General features: G+C 46.6%; 1 protein-coding gene across 1 annotated transcript; it reads left to right on the top strand.

The window, feature by feature from the left end:
* Positions 1 to 891: 891 nt before the first annotated feature.
* Positions 892 to 19,856, top strand: LOC146194948 (monocarboxylate transporter 13-like). Its single transcript, XM_084596680.1, has 4 exons — positions 892 to 1,081; positions 7,997 to 8,140; positions 19,488 to 19,734; positions 19,835 to 19,856. Exons 1-4 carry the CDS (start codon positions 892 to 894, stop codon positions 19,854 to 19,856), a joined length of 603 nt encoding a protein of 200 aa, XP_084452806.1.
* Positions 19,857 to 20,053: the final 197 nt, after the last annotated feature.

Below are 20,053 nucleotides of genomic sequence, written 5' to 3'. Positions count from 1 at the left end.
ACCCAGCCGTGAACTGAACCCCGAAGTGACGGCATGACAACTGCAAAACTATTCAATTAGCTTCCCCGTAACTATTTTCTGCCTTTATTGAGAGTCTGTTACCTTTAGGTGGCGTTCAGAGACACCTGTCGGTAACAATAGCCGTTTAATCCACTCAGAGGCAACTAGTGAGGAGAAAGTAGTTGCGGGATCCTACCGTTGAGGAGACGGAAATACGCGCCGGTGACAATATGAGCCTCCACCCCTCACCCATTAGCGCAGACTGCGTTTGCCCGAGCTTTCCAGCAGGGCGCGATTCCAGCGCTCACCGCACCAAGATGCTAAGAGCTTCAAATTTACCTTAAACTGTGATACAGCCTATGCCTAAACCTGAACAAAACGCATATCGCATATTCTTGCTTCTTCGTTTTAGAGCTAAGTATTGCACCCAAAGTGGCGCGATTGGTTCATTCACAACAAGCGCCGACTAGAAACGGGGCAGTGCATAGCAATAAGCGCTTATCAAGCAATTACCACGATTACTATTTGCCGCTATTCGGAGAACCACCATGTGCTAGTAATGTGAGCATCATTTCGATGCGCCCGTTTATAGCGCTTGTTCTCTGCTCTTTGAATATATGTATTTATTCCTTCACACGCGCATCTCCCGTTGCTTTATTAAGCTGTGTTTGTATGCCTGTTGCCGTTTCAAATCCTGGAATATAAACTCTTGTTCCGAAGATATTGGTCAATTGATGACTAAGCGCGAATTGTAGCTTAGCATGTTTATATGGCTGCGTTGAGCCCTTCTCAATCAGGAAGGTTGAACTGGCCTACTGTGTTATATTGCAGAAGCGCCAAGAATCAGGAGCACCGACTGGAATGACGGAGAGGAATCGCGCAGTGATACATATGAAGAACGGCTCTGACCGCTACGAGAGCTGGATTATTCGGGGGGCCTGCTTTGCTATGAACTTCATCAGCAGCGCGTTCTTTCGGAATTTCGCCGTATTCTACCCTTACATCATGAATACGTTTCAAGTCTCCAGAGAACGGGCTGCGGTGCCGTTATCTGTCTACGGTGGCTGCTTCCACATTGGAGGTGTGAGAGCCCATCTTTTTTTTTCAAGAGAGCAACTGCCTTCGCGCTGTCTCTATTCCTTCTGGAAAACGAGGAAACATGGGCCTACGCCATGAGTCTAGGCTTGGTACTCGAAATAGCAAACCCTAGGACAGCGTTTCTCTACCGAATGCATAGTATAAGTGAATCGCGGAAGCAAGCTAAAGAAATGGGCCCCGGTTTAAAGAGGAAACGAGAGACCCAGATGAACAAGTCGCTGGCTCAATTATTGAAGCAAAAAACGCACCCGAATTTGACTGTTGAGCCAATACTACGACACTTTAAAAGCGAGAAGAATTCTGCGATGGAATCAATCAAACGACTTTGTACGACACAGGGGGAATTGAAACTGCTGTTTCGAGCGTAGCTGTTATGGCTAACAGAGGTGTATTTTCTCCAGACCGCTTAAAAACGTATCGAGCGCCATCGCTTGTCTGATTAGCTGTTATTGTCTCCTACGTGGAGTTCGGATAAATTGAGTAGGTTTTGTAGTTGTTCGTCCGTAAATGTATGACACAAAATCTTCGACAGAGTGATTTACTTTGGCAAAGTTCCTTATCGTTAAGAAATGTTCGCACCGTCATCTACGGGTTGTGACTGCACAAGGGTTTTTCTTTTTTGCTAAAAGAAAAAACCAATGGAGGATGTTTGCGAAGCTTCTTTCAAATTTCAATGTTACAGATTTAAGGGCCCCTTTCTTAGAAATAGCGAAGTCATTATTGTGAGCGAAACATCAGGGACATGCATTGTTGAGAAGCACAACTAGTAGGTCACATCGCTAGGCATTGATTGTCCAGCTGATTGTGATTTAGCGAGAAGATGTATTATGGCTGAATTGCAAGGAGACAGATATTAAGCCCGAGATTCTTTGGCGTTCATTCAGGAACGCTCACCCTAGGGTCCGCAAGTACGTTTGTGCAGCTTGTTCAAAGCGATGTGTGTATAAACCGTAGTCACCACTAAGGAAAGCCGTGAGGTAAACAACCGCTAGAGACAGCAGGTGGCAACAGGTTGCATATTACTGGCCACCACCATGAGCACAGCGGGCAATTGTTGTTAGGAAAATTTAGCATAGTTACCTGATCTAAGAAATATTGTCAGAGAGATCTGTGATTTGAAACTTTTAATAGTAAACTCAGAAAACCCTGTTCTTTATTTGCACGAAGGATGTCATTATGTGTATCGTTAATTTCGATTCCAAAGAAAGCCCGCGGAATACAAAACGAAAAACCTTTTAAAACAAGGAAATAAAACTCTTGTTGCTTGTATCCACCAAGCTTGAGACCATAACCGCTCTCTCTTCCTTCTTGACTATTAAACCGCTTAACTGGCTAACTTCGCCAACGAGATTAATATTTACTGTAAGAATAAACCCTATTAATAATGTTATATGGACTGGGGCGCAATGTAGTGCCCGAATTATGCACCTTAAGTAATATCATTAAAAAGAAGCTTTGATCAAAACACAAAATGTTCGCAGGAACAAATTGTCTTCCCCAGCGGAGACAACGTGCCGCAGAATTCCTTTGTTTTCCCAGGTAATGAACTATACCGCAAAAGATGCTTTCTTATTATCGCCGTTGGGTTGTTAGTCCCAATAGGCAGTCTGAAGCCGTGAACAAGACGAAGCCCTATCAGTTTATGAAACAATGTTACCCCAATTTTCTAACCCTCTTGAGCGAGTAAATCCCTCTGTGTTCCCAAAATTGAAACTAAGCTCAATGGAAGCGCAGAAAGGTCGGTAAAAACACCACTTCCATGAATGACGTGGTAGAATGGCAAAGACACTCAGTTCGAACTGCAGTCAGAATCGCGTCACATTACGTGTATCACTTTACCTCGAAGCTTGGTTCAAGAAATTGGCCAGTTAATGTCAGCTGACTACTCGTTATCTTTAACAGTGACGGAGAGAAATAAAGTGCATGACTACTTACAGTCAGAAGTCCAAATTAGGCGCCGTTTCCGCTGCAATGCGTGATCAGCGGTGGTCGCGACTGTACCAATCTTCCCACGCGTCTCCTCTTGCTGTCACTTTCTATGTAATAAGGAAACCTAATCGTATTATTGCGAAAGCATTACTACTTGCACTTTCCAGACTTCACGTGACCTGGCCGCAGTTACGTCTTACCCACGTGATGCTGTGACGTCACACCTCACGTGACACACGGGCTGGCAGGAGCTGCCAACTTGAGTCTCTCCTTTCACATGGCACGGTTATATCAGAATCAGCCTCCTAGGATCCTGGCAATCAAGTTATCCCTATAGGCCACTAAGGCACGCTGCTATCGGTTGGTTAAAGAGGGGCTTTATATATAAGAAGAAAAAGGGAAGAAGGCTCGGTCACCCGCAGCTAATGCTTTTGCACAATATTTGGTTCAGCAGCGTTGCACCCGTGCAAGTTTTTTTTCTTGCGCTGTGGGCGTTTGATAAATTAGTTTCTATTCGCTTAAAAAACCAATAATGCTTAGTCTAGTTGACAGAATCAAAGTCCTCATTGGCGATAATTAAAAGTTATTCATAGGATATTAGTTATTTAGCTGGATAAACGCAGACGTTTTGCTGCATATTGTGCCCGCCGAGGCAGAAAGTTTGCTCCTGAAAAATATTGTAGATAGTTAAGACCCGCTATTTCTAGTTTTTGAGCGTTTTCGCTAATATAAATCGTATGCATTTTACGTACTATTATTGGCTTTCGTATTAAATAGTTGAAGAGAGTACGAACCTCATAGACACAAATTTAATGCCAATATTTCGGAAGCAGCCTCGCCTTTCTCGGGACGGGATACACATCTTTCTTGCTTGAATTATTAAACCAACGGCAACTTAATAGAAAAGTGAAATAGAAACAACAGAGTGGACATAGATGCATGCGAAGAGACAGCGAATGTACAATGAGCTCAAACGCACACGGAGGGCAGGATAGACAAGGCACAAAGAGTCAGTCAGTCCATCTAGGGCTGTCGTAGCTAAGCGCGAAGGATAGAGGTAGCAGCGAATTAAATTACATCTTGTGGAACGACTCTTGATACCCATTCTGGTGTCCGGTATCAAGATCGAGGGCATGAACAGGCGCCGACGGCATCTCAGAGTAGACTATTTATTTACATCAGGGAGTGTGAGCGTGTGGGGTCGACAGAAGAGAGAGAAATGTGCTGATGATTATAGCACGGGCTGTATGGCAACCGAAATTGAGACCTGTGCGGAAGACATCACCTCCAACTTTTAAGAAAACGACACACGCACAAGCACAATATGCAAATGAAACGAAACAGTAATTTCAGCATCAAAGTCAATCAGGTGGGGGACGTTAACTTGCCCTCCGTCGCCGCGATTGTGCTGCGTCGTTGTTTTTGGGAGGAGATAAACTTGTTCAGCCCATGAAGAAGTAGACTGCGCTTCAGATGTAGTTTTTTCAGCTGGTGTTGGTCAAGCGCGATCTCGAGAAGTAGTTTGCGTTTTGCTTGGAAGCAGTACTCACGGCGGCGTAGAGTCAGAGCTGTTCCATAGCCCTCTGGGTTGTCCTCAACTTATGTAGAACTCTCGTGGTTAGCCTCCACGTTTCAGCCCCACAGGTGAGTACAGGTAAGATGCAACTGTTGTATACCGAGAACGCGCTTCGAACGAGAATAGAGCTTCGAAAAGCTCGGGCCCTAGCACCGAGTCTCCTACCCATATACTGTTAGGTGCATGATTGCCTAGCTTGAACCCATTTCGCGTATACGTTTCAGCACAGCCTTGGAGTGTACCTTTCTCCCAGAGGGCATTTCAGGAATCCCATGCTGTGTTCCGGGTCAAAGCCTGATGGCCTGCACCCCACACAGACCTTCTCCCCGGAACGTATTCAGGCCAATGTTGCATGCAGACAAGCATGTCAAACCTCTCAATTCACCCACGAAATATCTTCTTCTCTCTGGTGCAATTTAGAGGTGCAAATGGAATGGTGCGCATTTTGTGGTCATCGAATTGCTAAAGCCCAGCACCCAAAACGTTTTCCGAAGAATCTGTCGTGACGTATACATACAAAGATAAGTTGAACATCTCAACAACAGAACTAGCCGATAAGTCACTCTTGACGAGATAAAATCTTGGTTAAGCTTCCCCATTCCAAGCAAACTTTTGATTTGGCCTCAAAAACTTTCTCGCAGTTCGACCGGATCAGTAAATTGGAGTTTAAAATGGGAGTAGTACCCTACAAGTTTCAGGAGAGAACGGAACGTTGGAAGATCATGAGGAGCAGGAGATTTTACAACAGCGTCGACTTTGGAAGCAATTGGCAAAAACCTTTCTTACTAAAGGCCTGCCCCAAAACGTGCAGCTCAGGAAAAGCGAAAAGGCACTCATCATTAAGCTTCAATCCCGAAGTACTTATACGTTGAAGTACCTGCTTGAAATTTTTATTATGCTCCGCCCGTGGCCTTCCCCAAACAATTATATTGCGAATGTAACGGAGCACATTCTTGCAGTGCTTCAACAACAACTGCATCTTCCTTGGAAAGTGACAATAGCAGAGGCCAGACCAACACATACTTTTTTAAATTGAAAAATGCAATATGCGTAATAAAAGTGGTTAGGCCGCGACTCTCCGCGGTATTTTCAATTGGTGGTATGCAGACACCAAGACAAGCTTTTTAAATCTTGTCCTACCTGCCAGTTGATGTAGAAAGTGTTCGTGTGTGGGAGATCCGCGACAGCAATGACCGCTTTGTTAGCTTCGTGGAGGTCCGCACTCAACCACATTGTGTGTGGGGGGGTGTTTGTGGGTTTTAACGTCGCAAAGCGAATCAGGCTATGAGAGATGCCGTAGTGGAGGACTCCGGAAATTTCAACCACCTGGGGTTCTTTAACGTGCAGTGACATCGCACAGCACACGGGCACCTTGCTTCTCGCCTTCATCGAAAAGCGGCCGCCGAGGCCGTAATTCGATCCCGCGTTCTTGGGAACAGTAGTCGAGCGCCGTAACCACTGCGCCCCCCAGGCGGGGTGCTCAACCGCATTGAGCCATCTTTTACATCTTGCACACAATGACTATGGAGAAGACCCTTTCAGATCGATCCGGACATGTCATTTATTACTCTCTGCGACTCCAGACGGCTTAGCGCCACGGAAACGTGCGCTCGCAGAATCAGGGGCTGGGGCTGTAGTTGGCACAAGCAGGCGGCACGGACGAGCGACGCTAGATGTGCCGGCGAAGTTCTTTACGAGCCCAAGGCCCATTGTAAAGAGATCCGAAATCTGATCCTGCAGCTCGGCGAGAAGCCAGTGGTCCAGTCTCCATTCGTGACACTGGGACAGATCAATGTTGATCTGACAAAGCTATTGTCAGGGTGCGTATGGCTTCCAGCCCCACCAAAGCCGTGACCTTGGTTATGATGTTGAAAAGCCCACCGGGGGTGGTTTAGACATGACTCAAGGCCGCCAAAAATCATGCGAGGATGTTAATCGCCTGTCCGGAGTAGTTGTGAATTGTGACAGCAGGCGAGCACAATGTAGTGAGATCCACGAAGAATCTGTGATAATCTTCTTCGTTCAGCTAAAAGACAGTAGCGTCAGTGTCAACAATGATAGCAAAAAGACGTTGCCCTATCGTAAACTGTGGCACAAACTTATTTCGGGGGCGTCATTCTGATCAGTGACATTAAAATTGTGATGGCGTTGGGTATCTCAGGGTTCTTGCATGGTGCCCTTCTTTAATAATTTTCTTGTCCTTTGAGTTAAAGATGGTTCAAAAATGTTCAAGCTTTCAAGAAAAAAATGAAATCGTTCATCCTCTCGCATGATACTTGCTACCGTTGTGATTTTGGCTCCGCAGGTCGCAAATTTATGTGCATGCCCCGCAAAAGATAATAACTCGAGAGTAGGAAAAAAAAGAAAAGCAGAGATAGAGAAAGGTAAGGGATTGTAAAGAGGAGTTACCGCCGGTGAGCCACTCGACACTGGCTATACCTCTGCTCACCGCCGACAACACATACGTTCCATCCCCCACCTTTTTCTCGTTGTCGCTTTTCTTCTTCCTCCTCACCAGGCATTCTTTTTGTCTCTTCTCGCATGAAGAACGCGTGTTCACGAATATCTAGTCATTACCTACGACGTGGTTCCTCCGCTCCTCGGTTGTACGCATGCACCTGACCGACAATAGGCACCTTGGGTGGACTGCTTGATTCTGCCTATAGTGCTTTCCGTATGCCTGTGTGCGTGCATTGTCCGCTCATTATTTTTTCGGATGTGTATACACAAACCCTTTGGTTTGCATTTATATTTCCTGTTCAGCCAGCAATGAAAGGGTTCTCAGTATCAGCTGCCGTTTAATAAATGCTGACAGCCTTCCAGATATTTCAATGCTTGTGGGTTGCCAATCCGCCTATTAGAAGGCCGCTCTGTGCATGCGCGAACAAACCACCAAACCAAGCTGCGCATCCGCAGTTTATGGCCTCCGCTATCGGCGTAGCTGGAGCTGATCTTGGAGGACACGAGCAGTTAATATTTTTGAGAGGCGTATGCGACAGATGGCGGTAGCTAGCAAGAACACTCATCGCCATTTTTCTGGCGGCAGCGTCTCCCAAGGGCGTTTTCAACCAGTAGCTGACGAATTTTCAACCTCTCCCAGAGGGCGCCACATTTTGTGAAAAAGACGGATTTTGCAGAAACCTGCACTTCAGCGACATAGTTAACTAAACTCATAAAAGGTAAAACTTTAATACGCTTGCTAAAAGGACATTAGGCATGGGTAAGCCACAGCGAGGTATCGATAACTGTTTATTTGAAGATCCTGTAAGGAAAGCCGTGATTGCTCTTGACAGTAGGATTAGAATTTCGCCTTCTAGAAAAACCTGATTCATATGCTCACCTGTATCTTTGTTGATTACGCATTTTCCGCACTTTGTATTATTCGCGTGGCAGCACTGCTAGGCGGTGCCATCATTCAAGTGGCCGGGTTGCGCACCGCCGTGGTCTCAGGTGGCCTCCTGCTCAGCGCCAGTTTCACGGTCTCGTTTTGGGCTACCGGAACAGCCTTTCTCACGTTCGTGCTTGGTATCATTGGAGGTAAGCTTCTCTTAATGCGTAAGTATTGTATGGCTTTATAGGCGGATTTTGTGTGGACTTGACTTTCCCAGAGCAGTAAAAGAGGAACCAGTTGATATATTGCAACAAGAATGGTATCATCGCATAGAGAGGCAAGGAAGGATGTCGGGTCCGTGGATCTAATTTCCTCTGGCGGGTAATTTGAAATGTTTGAATGTGAGCGGGCTGGAAAGGGCGTGATTTGCTTGGAAAAAAAGGTGGGAATTGTTAGAAATTGTATAACGAATGTTAATCCACCAACTGCAGTCTGAAATTAATATTCAGAGAGCACTGCAGAAACCATAGTGCATAAATGGGAAAGCCTTAGCATTGCTGCTGCACGCGGTACATCGCGCGCTCCTTGACGAACTCACCCAACGTTCCGTTGAACGCATCATATTTCACCGGTGTTCTAAAATTTCTTTACTGCAAAGGAAAGGCACGGTTCATCATTGGCGGGGTCCCCCTAACACATCCAGCGGACAACATAGCAGCGCTGAGGTTTAATACAAATTTTTCCCAACTACTGTGCCTAATGTGCAGAAGCAATTATAGCCGCTTCTGTTAGGTCTGCTTATGGGCAATAATGGGAAAACATTGCCAGGGTTGTAACGTTGCCTGGCCGATTTGCCTGACAGTACGTTAGCGGACCTCGGCTGCATTCCCTGAGATGGTGTATTTTTGTGGTGTATTTACCTACGCTGAATGAAGGAGCGAAGCCGATGGTTCTTCATAAAACTGCGATATTTTACTGCCAGGAGAGACATTGCGCTGTACTTGATAGGGCATAACAACTTGATCAATACTACGACGCTTACTGACCAGTTTGAAAGAATGTAGCAGCTTTACATGGAGCATGATCGTCTTCAGCTTTTTATGTAGTCGCTATATATGAGCAGTGTTACACATAACGAAATTTGATCAATTCATGAAAAAGAACGATTACAGCTGTAGCATAATCATTTTGTACAGGACCAAGAAAGTTTATCTCTCCGGATTTTTATTCATTTACGTGCTGTGACGCACTTTCGTTTCAAGTGCCAGCGCGCGCAGACACGCTCTGATCATACGTTCTTGCATACCGCTGATGAGAAGAAAAAATGTTATTGACGATGCTTTTTTTTTCAAGCGACTCCTTTGATAAGCGACAACCAGGATCTTTCAAATGCCTCTAGTGTTTAAAATACTGTCAGCAGTGCCATTTTCTGATTTTCTCTTATACTTCAATCAGGGCTGGTACAGCTACCTAAACGCATGCTATATGGCCTGAGCCTAAAAGGTTCGGCCCTGGAGTGCTAGCACTGAACCACTGAGCAGAAGTATCAACGTACGATTCAGGCCGCTGCGGCCACGTTTCTATGGTGGCGAAGGGTATGCGGCGCCCATGCAGCATGCGAGGCTACATCATGTTTAAGCCAGAGGAAGAACGCATTTCCTAGCTGCGTCCCCTGTGTTGTTGCCGTTGTTGTGGCTGTAAGAAGAAGGAAAAGAAAATTTGCGGGCCTGCTACTGGCTCTGTAGCTGAGCCACCTCCGCTGCCTGGGATTCTTTCATAGAGGGTGAAGTAGGCGGACGCTCATCACTTTGGTTCCACAAATTTTGACCGATTTCACCGGACTACCACTTTTTCGCAGCCGGATGTTATTAGGAACTGGCAGACGTCAAGTGCTGGATCCCCTGGATGCCATATTGCAAGCGGTAGTACCATTTTCCGGTTCCTTACTGGACTTGAAAGTTACAAAGCGAGCGCCAGCCCGCTAACCCTTACCGGATGCCCAGCTCGACATCGGGAGAGCATGGGACGCTAGGCCTATCGACGATGGCGGCGCCTAGCACCGACGCTTCTTCAAACAGCCGCTTACACTAAAGCAATTGAATAGCAGAGGTCTCAAGAACAACATGAAGAGAGCTTAACTCTGCCTCTACCTTGAGACCTCTGAATTCCTCGTTGCCGCGATTGCCCTTCAGGACCTCGGCGCAGGCATCAAGCTCACAAACTACACTATATTTCAACAAAACCCGCAGACATGTATACTTGTTCACAAGCAATACACTACACGCACCATATGCCATGCCGGAATTCACACTCCCCACAACACCACCATCCGCGTACACAATGGTGTCGGTACTGCCACTAAGACGGTCTGACCCACCTGTATACATTCTAAACATTCATTGTCCCCCGATAATTAGGAATGTTATATTAAGCGACATTTTCATGCAAGCTATGCAGGTAGCGGGAAAGGACCCACTTCAGATTGTTGGTAACTTTAATGCTCAGAGCAGGCTCAGGGCTCCCCCGGGAGAACATACGTGGGAGGAAGCTTGCGGAACTTAGCTCTGCACTCGGACTCACCATTCACACTGACCCCACCAACCCAACATGTGTAGGAAAGTCGATTCAACGCGACACTTGCCCGGACTTCACATTTACACGCACCATATGCCATGCCGACTGGCTAAACACAGAGGGAACTCTTGGTAGCGATCACTGTATAATCTGCACAACCATCTACCTGCGTCCACTGAAACGCCCATAAACACAAGCTTGTGTCGCGGACTGGACAAAATTCCGCACCTCTCTGTCTATCGCAGATCCCCTGCTTTCGGGATATGACACCTGGTAAAAATCACTCACGTCTGATCTGAAATAGCACGAAAGGCAGAAACAGCTCACGGAAATGCAAACGGACGTAGACAACCACCTGCTACATCTTTGGGAGCCCCTCCGCAGCCTCACCAAAAGATGGAAAAAACAGACATATAACAAACGCCTAAAAAAGACGCATTCTCGAACTCATATATCAAGCCGCGGAATATACTGCTCAGCTAGCCGACAATAACTGGGTAGACCGGTGCAACGCGGCTGCGCGCAAGACGTTTGGTCGTAATACGCGGCGCCTATTTCACGTGCTCATCGATCCAACACAAACACGCACGAAAATCCAACGCCACTTACGCAAAGTCATGCACAACTTTACAAGAACGAAAACATAGCTAGCCTTAACGCTCAGGGACCGATACGTGCGCACCACCAAGGACCAACGGGCGGTTGCCTACTAGTATGCAGGCTAAGAAAACACGGAGCTGGATACTCCTTTGCAGCTCCACGACCTCCGGGCGGCCGCCTTAAGCAAGATGAAACTCAGCACTGCACCCGGGCGCGACAAGGTTACGATCAAGCTTTTCGCCAACCTTCCCGATGCAGCATATGTCGTGCTTCTCAAATACATCAATAGTATTTACGCCGAAGAAAGACACTCCTCTCCCTCTCGATTGGAAGTCGGCTCTCGTGACCTTTCTCCCGAAATCCGGCAAACCTATTGATGTGGAGAACCTTCAGCTCATCTCTCTCACGTCTTGTGCCAGCAAGCTGATGGAGACAATGGTACGTGAGAGACTCCGAATTTTTCAAAACAACACATTTTCGCGGATATCATGTTCGGTTTCCGCCCTCAAAAATCAGAACAGGATATACTCCTTCGGCTCCACCACGACATCTTAGACCCTATCGAATGTCCTCACAACGGCAAGGTGGTCCTGGTCATAGCCTTGGATCTAAAAGGTGCACTCGATAATGTCAAGCACAAGGTAATCTTCGATCACCTCAGTCCCACTCAATCAACTGTGGTCACAAAACATTCAATTGCTTAAAACAGTTCCTTACAGACCGCCAAGCTTACATGCGCATACAAGATGCAGAACACGGGCCATGCACCATTGGCTCGAGGGGAACACCTCAAGATGCTGTCTTGTCTCCCCTCCTCTGCAATTTAGCCATGCTTCATCTTCCCTCCAAATTGCCTTCTCTTCCTTCTCTTCCCGGGATACGTGAAGCACATTACGCAGATATACCAATATGAGCCACGCAAGGTAACCTGGGCCACATGGAGTCCTACCTACAGGCAGCGGCGACCGTAGTTCGACGACTACGCGACCTCCGACGGACTCCAGTGCGCCCCAGCAAAATCTGAATTTGTGTACGTACGCCCTCCCCTCGAGACACAACTCAGCTTCAGATCATTCTCCCCTCAGGACCGATACGGGAGGCCAAAGAGATCCGCTTCGTTGGTCTCTTCATACACCATCAGCGCAGGGTTGACACCACTAAGGCCAAACTTCGCATAGTGGGAGACCTAGTGGGCCGTATGGTTACCGTGTCTCCAACAAGCGGGGCCGATGACTAAGCAAGGATGCACTGCGGCTTGCCCGTGCTTTTGTTACCAGCATAATCCTCTACTCGACCCCTAGTTGTACCTGCATAAACATGATGGTGATCAATATGAGGCCATCCACCCGAAAGTCATCAAGCGGGCTCTCGACCTTGCGGTCAGCACGTTCAACTAGACTTCTGGCCCTGGGTGTGGTGAACACCTTCCGGAAGCTACGAGAAGCCCCCTTACTAAGCAAATATACGCGTCTTACACAGATCACACCCGGTCTCCGCCTATTGGGCCGACTACACATCAAATACGATTGCCACATTGAGAAAAGGGTGAGAGCGCCAGAACGCTAGAGACCCACCTCCAGGTCCGACCCTTCCTCGGAACATGTCCAAAGGAGACCTAGCAGTCATCGCCAAAAGCTTTGGAGCGATACTATATATGGTCACCAGCAACAAGACCATTATATGGATGTTCCCGGCCCATACCACGGGGGGTGGTGTACGGCTGCAGTCCTAGACAACGCAAACATAATTAACGGGATAACTTTCAAAGCCTACAGCACAACTCACACCGAGAAGATTGCTATCGCTCTGGCTCTCAGTATTCCCAAATCGAAACACATCATCACCTACTAGCGAGGTGTCTGTCGGAGCTATAGGCTGCCATGGGCTCCCCCGCTTGCCTGGCGTGTACTGCAGTCTTGCTGCCGATATATAGACCCAACTCCGCATAACCTCATTTGGGCACCTGGTCTTCAGGGACTAAAGAGAAACGACAAATGCACAAAAATGTGTAAGGCGATCAACAACAAGGCCTGAAGAAGACGGGCACCTTCTGCGACTATGAGAAGCGAGACACAGTCTCACCAGAAGATGGCGGAAGCAAAACCACAACAGAAAAGTACACTTAAAGATAGCAGAAATTACGGCAAAAACTGAAGAATACGCAGCGCAACTTGCCAGACAAAACTAAGAACAATTCCGCGACTCGTTTAAGGGAAATTTGGGCAAGCCTAAAAGCGCTAATTGGTCCGGCCAAATTCAAATCAGAAAGCAATAATAGGATCCAAAGATTCACCCACTCTTTCAAGGGTTTCGACACTGACCTTTTAGAGAATGCGCGAAAAACTGTTTCGGTGATCACAACCTATCACGATGCCAAGGAACCTATCGCGAAGCCCAAAACAAAAAAATCGACCGCCCAATGACTGTAGAAGTTTACGCAGCAATAAGGAACACGACCAGAAACACGGCAACAGGAGTGGACAGAATAGTCAACGCCCTGATCCACAACCTGAGTGACGACCTCATACAAGAAGCTTTCTAAACAAACACTGGGAGACGGAAACAGTTCCCGAAGACTGTAAACACACCTGGCAAAAAGCTCCAAATTGAAAATCTCAGGGCCATCTCGCTCACGTCGTACCTTGGCAAGCTTTACGAGCGGGTAATGAAGCTCAGACTGCAAAACTACATGGAAGATACTGACCGTGTGCCCCATACCATGTTCGACTTCAGATGGAAACTCGCAGCACAGGACGTGCTCCTCCAAATACAAGAGCCTGAGATACGCAGCGTACCCCGAACGGGTGAAATTGTCATAATGGTCCTCAACATCAAGGGGGCATTCGATAACGCCAGTCACGAAGCGATTCTTACAGGCCTAGACGACTTGGACTGCGGACGCAGAATCCACGGCTACGTCAAAGCCTTCCTGTCAGATAGAACTGCCACCATCGGAACACCCCAAGGATTAGTCATCTCACCTATCCTCTTCAATATAGTTATGATAGGTCTAGAAAGAAAACTAGAGAAGATCGAAGGCATTGTGTACAGAAATATCTCGGAGCAAGAGGACTCGCATGCTCGACCGAGCAAAAGGAACTGCTTCGAGTGTGGAGAGGCAAATAAAACCGGACCGTCGCAACCAGCGAGGACCTGAAACTCAACATCCACCTGGAAAGAATGCCCATTCCGGAAACGACAACCATAAGAATATTGTGTATGTGAGTTCAATCCAACCAACGCAGTACTCACTTTTACTCTGCTCAAAGAAACAACGCTATAAGTAATACGCATGATCACCCACATCACCAACAGGCGGCATGGCATGCGCGTAGAGGACACACTAAAACTAGTCAGAAACCTTGTACTGAGTTGAATTATGTGCAGCCTACCCTAACAGTGCTTCAACAAGATCGAAATATAACAAGCGGATGCCCTGCTACGCAAAGCGTATAAGACAGCGCTCAGACTACCGCGCAACATATGGACAGAAAAGCTCATGGCTCTTCGATTACAAAATACCTTCGAAGAGCTACGGCAGGCGCGGCAGGCGCAGTTTGAATCGTAAAAGCTCAGGCTGCCGCAGACAACCACTGGGAGAGCGCTTTTACAGAGACTCGGATACCGCGAACAGATGCGAGAAATAGCGAGGACGGAAACGGTCCCCGAAGAACTTCGCAAGTCTCTCAAAGTAGCTCTAATTCCGAAAAACATGGAGCCGCACCTTCACCGAGGCAAAAGGGAAGCAAGGGCCGAAAACATTCAGAAACCATACGGTCCTTAAGAAAGAACCGTTTATGCAGACGCGTCCTCGGGAGGAGGACACAAAAATTGCAGTGGCCATGGTGGTCAAATCGTCTCTACGCGAAGTGACCAGTGCCTCTATGCGACACTGCACGGTAGCAGAGGCCGAGGAAGTGGCCGTTGCTCTAGTGGTGTGCGGAGGGCTATAAAACCGGACAGTCACTAACGATACTCACGGGCACTCAAATAGCCTGTCGAAATTGCATGAATGGTAGGTTAGGTCGTCACGCGCTCCGTATACTCCTCGGAGCGAACGACAAAATTATAAACCACGAAGAAAACAAGACCACAAACAAAATTATGTGGGTACCGGAGAACATAGGGGTGGCATGGAACCGAGAGGTAGACAGGATAGCTCGAGCATACACTGCTTTCCGAGCATCCAACGAGACCACGGTACTTCTGCCAGCGCCCAAGGTGTACTCGGATATACTAGAAAACTACTGAGGCAGCAGAATGCGCTATCCTCTATCGCAAAGTTCTCTCAACACAAAGAAAACTGTTATTTGGAGACAATTACAGACGGGCTCATATCCAACCTACACATACTAAAACAATGCACCCTACCTTATATATAGGGGGCGGCAAAAAGTTAGGTGGGCGGATGAGGTCAAGAAGTTCGCAGGCATCAAGTGGATGCAGCTAGCACAGAACCGGGTTAAGGGGAGAAATATGGGAGAGGCCTTCGTCCTGCAGTGGGTATAATAAGGCTGCTGATGATGGTGATGATATACGCAGACAGATGTCCGTGGTGCGCGAAAACCAAACACTATACCACATCATATGGACCTGTCAAAATATGGACTTCGTCCCGACAATTCAAAACCCGAGTGCGAAGCAATGGGAGACTCTGCTGCCAGCAACTGCTGCGAAGACCAGTAAGGTCTGGTGCATCGAACTCAACAAGCGGCTGTGGCCACCGGAGCCCTGGACTGAAGGCAACCGACCATTGGGTAAAAGTTGAGGTCGACGGAGGAGACTCCTGAAGATGCAACAAGAAGACACCTCTAGAGAGGCCCGAAAACCACCAAAATTATATAGGGCAAAATTACGTTTTTCTTCCTTGCAGACAGAAGAGAAAATAGAAAAAGAAAAAGATCAGGGAGAGAAAGACGCTCGCCGCAACAGCCGTCGTGGGTATGCGCCTTTTGTCTGTGGTCATCATCATCATCAACAGCCGTTGTCCACCACCGAAGAGGTGGCGGGTGCAATGACAGTCTACAACAGGTAAAAGTTCAGTGGCAGGCTAGCCCACGACGCAAGCGGCGGCGGCCTATCTGTCCCAGCCCGATCAGGGCCAGGAGCAGCCACCCTCCATCCCCTGTGGCCTGAGCTGCGTTCGATCCGAATAACATAACGATAACAATTCGTGCTACTGTTATTCTTGCCCTTTTAGTCATTTAGGGGGATTTTTGTGTCTTGCGGGATGAGGCTCATGACAGCGAAAATTCCTGTTGTGAGGGGGCATGCCTGTATTTTAGGTGTCTGTTTCTTTTCTTGCACGTTGTTCACGCGGTAACGTCACTCGACAGAATTCTTGCAGCTTTCCTAGTGTACTCTTAATGTTCAGGAATGAATGCCTAGAACTGTTGATCTGAATTACTATGATCTGATAGGTATTAACTTGCCCTTCCACCGCGAACTATCACGGCCAGCACTTTTCCATAAACTGTATCACCGCACATCGTTCCACCATGATTTTTTTCTATCACCATCAGCCTTCTTTCCACGGCTCGACCATCCGCACAAAGTTAAGCGCATCGCGTGTCATTCATCTGCATTTGCGAAGTCATTCATACCACGCACTATCATAGAGTGGAACGCCCTACCAGCACACATAGCCATTGAATCTAACGCCTGCACATTTCGCGATCTCGTCCGCAGCGACGTTGACATTTGAAATGCACTTTTTTCGGCTATACGTACAAGCTGTATTACGTTCATTTCTGTTATGCCTTATTGTCTTCTTAAACCTATACTTTGTATTTTATTTCTTTCTATAACCTGTTTCTTTATTCTCTGGTGCTTAATTATTTTCTCATGTTATATTTATCCTTTTTATTGTTTATTTGCTTTTTAATAATGTTTCTGCTACACGTTTTCTTTTACACGGACCCTCCCCCCCTGTAATGCCCTCGAATGAGGGCCTTTAGGGGTATATTGAATAAATAAATAAATATTTGAATGTTATTGGCTAATATAATTACAGTTAGATATGTAATAAGAAAAAGATTTATACTTTGCGAACATGAAACGAATGAAAAGTTTCAGTACGCTCGTTTGTGTAGTACAGGTGCTGCCAATGCTGTTTCAGTGCTCTACGTGATTGGATGAAATATTTCCAGCATATTGCGTCATATTCGGTAATGATCAGTGCGGTATTAGCAGCAGAATTAGATGTGCCAGAACAGCGTCTCTGGTAGAGGCATTGAGACGTCGTGATTTTCTTTCCTAACTAAGTGAAACCTGCATTAGAACATGCTGAGTCTGAAATGTAACAAAAATCAGCTTTCGCTGTAAAATGAGAAAAAAGGAGAAAACAAAAATCATGCTTTCGCCCTCGCTGTTGATCACATTCTACGTGACGCCGGCGGTAACACAGGACGTTCCACGTCCGCCGCTATGGTTGAGGGTGGCGCTGGTGAACACTCTCAAGGTTCGGATACAGACAACATTAATACCCGAGAAAGTAGCAGGGGGGACAGCGGCCGATGTAGCTCAGTTGGAAGAGCACCGGTCGCGATATTCGGAGGTCGTGGGTTCGGTCCCCACCATCGGTACTTTGTTTTTTCTACTACTTTGTGTTTAATTATCTTTCCCTTAAGCAGATTACATTACTCATTTCTGTGATTATCCAAGTAAAAATAAAAAAAAAGACAAAACATAATCCCCAATGCTTTCCTTGGCCTCGCCGACTTTTGGCTTCTTTCCTTCATGTATTAAACGAGCACCCTCATTTCCCCTTCAATTTATCTGCTTGTAGCTTACGGGGGTCTCGGTTCTGGCAGTCTTGAAGCCATAGGTAGCATAAGAGGGTTCTAGCACAGCTTTCGCCCTCGCTGTTGTTCGCGTTCTACGTGACACTGGCGGTAATACAGGACGTTCCACGTCCGCCGCTATGGTTGAGGGTGGCGCTGTTGAACACTCTTAAGGTTCGGATACAGACAACATTAATACCCGAGAAAGTAGCAGGGGGGGGACAGCGGCCGATGTAGCTCAGTTGGAAGAGCACCGGACGCGATATTCGGAGGTCGTGGGTTCGGTCCCCACCATCAGCACGTTGTTTTTTCTTCTACTTTGTGTTTAATTATCTTTCCCCTAAGCAGATTACATTACTCATTTCTGTGATTATCCAAGTAAAAATTAAAAAAAAAAGACAAAACATAATCCCCAATGCTTTCGTTGGCCTCGCCGACTGTTGGCTTCTTTCCTTAATCTAGAAAACGTTCAAAGAAAACATGTTCGATACATGGATAGCTCATACAGCTTGAAAACATCACTGTGCTTTCTTTTAGGCAAAGCGAACCTAGAAACGCTGAAACGCTGAAACTTGGTGAGCTGGAACTAATCAGAGATAACTGCATCGAAAACGGTTGTCGGCTCCTGACAAGCCCCGTCATTCTAGAGAACTAAAACACTTGTAGAATTGATTGTTTTCACAAGTGCTTCTTCCCATGAACCCTTAGAGAATGGAATAGCCTGAGCCGCGACGTCATGGAGTGCCCAACACTGGAATCTTTTTTGAAGATGCTTTAAGACTATTTTCTTTAATAACATAGCTCTTTCATACCTGCGCATTTTCATTTCTTTACGGTTTTAGACTTCGTTGCCTACTATTTTTTACCTCGCGTTCGAAACGCAAATGACTTCGGCGTTTACGTCTCGCGCACACGCCCATATTAATGATTCTAGAAATGGTGCTCACAAGGTGACGCTGGATATTCATCATTGCACTCCTTTCAGTGTCTGGGTTGTATCATTGCAACGTCACTATCAATGTACACTCCGGGCGTGTCTGACTGTGTACAATATGCAGCATATTTTGTATGGTTGCAACCGAATTTCTATCTTCGCATATGCAGTAAACAGTATATGTGAATTCCAATAACATGCGTTGCGGGGCTAGTTGGTTCATGTTCGTAAGATTGTATAAGCGACGCAGAGACCACACAGCAGGCAAGAAAGACAGGACAGTGCGGAAGGTACTATTTTCATTCAAAAGAATGGGATCTACATAGAATCTAGAATTTCTTGCCTGATGTGTTGTCTCCGTTGCCTCATAAAAGTTTAGAATACGTGAAGATAGAAAATTGTCATTGGTAAATCATTGCGTCATATTAGGGACATCCTTCTAGATTAATGCCTTGTCAGTTTATCATTCAACATGAATTTTATGTAATGTCTACTCTCGCCAAGACTCTTTATTCATAGGCTGGCAGTATCAGTGAAATAAATACATTAATTAATAAATAAATATACTATCTCTAACGCAGCTGCTTCCGGGCGCCGGACATTTGCGAACACATGTCTACCCTACGTGTAATAGACCTGATAGGTGCTACTATGTTCCTGCAGGAACGGGGCAAGGAATTATCTTCAACTGCAGCGTTGTCGGAATTGAAGGCCACCTTGCTTCAAGACGGGGTCTCCTCATTGGTGTCGTTATGACCGGAGCTCCTGCGGCGTCCTTCGCCTTTCCCGCTGTGATCAACTACGCGTTGCAAGAATATGGACTGCGTGGAACGCTTCTTCTTGTGGGGGTCAGCATGATTAATGTCGTGCTGTTCGGCAACCTAATTGCTCCCCCAAGCAACCGGAAAATGCGACCTCGGCCAAATGCAGATGTTTTCTTTGCTCGGGCCACTGCTTTACCATCCTTTGAACCCTCAGTTAAACGACCAGAAATATACTCTATTTCACAGTCCATCTGCTGCAGAGTTGTAGAGAATGGTTTGACAAGTCCAACACTTCTGCACGAGGAAAACAAAGCCGCCATGACACCCACGTATTCCGTTGGCACGCTCAATGACGAGATAGGAAAATATACAAACGTATTGAAGAACATGCACAATGAGGAAAGTGGTTTACCTGTTTTGACAAGCATATGCTCATTTCTCAAATCTGCACCTCAATGCAATCCA

The sequence above is a fragment of the Amblyomma maculatum genome, chromosome 3 (genome assembly GCF_055883805.1).
Source record: "Amblyomma maculatum isolate TAMU_Amacu chromosome 3, ASM5588380v1, whole genome shotgun sequence".
NCBI classification, from domain to species: domain Eukaryota; kingdom Metazoa; phylum Arthropoda; class Arachnida; order Ixodida; family Ixodidae; genus Amblyomma; species Amblyomma maculatum.
This window is presented reverse-complemented; position numbering and strand designations above follow the sequence as displayed.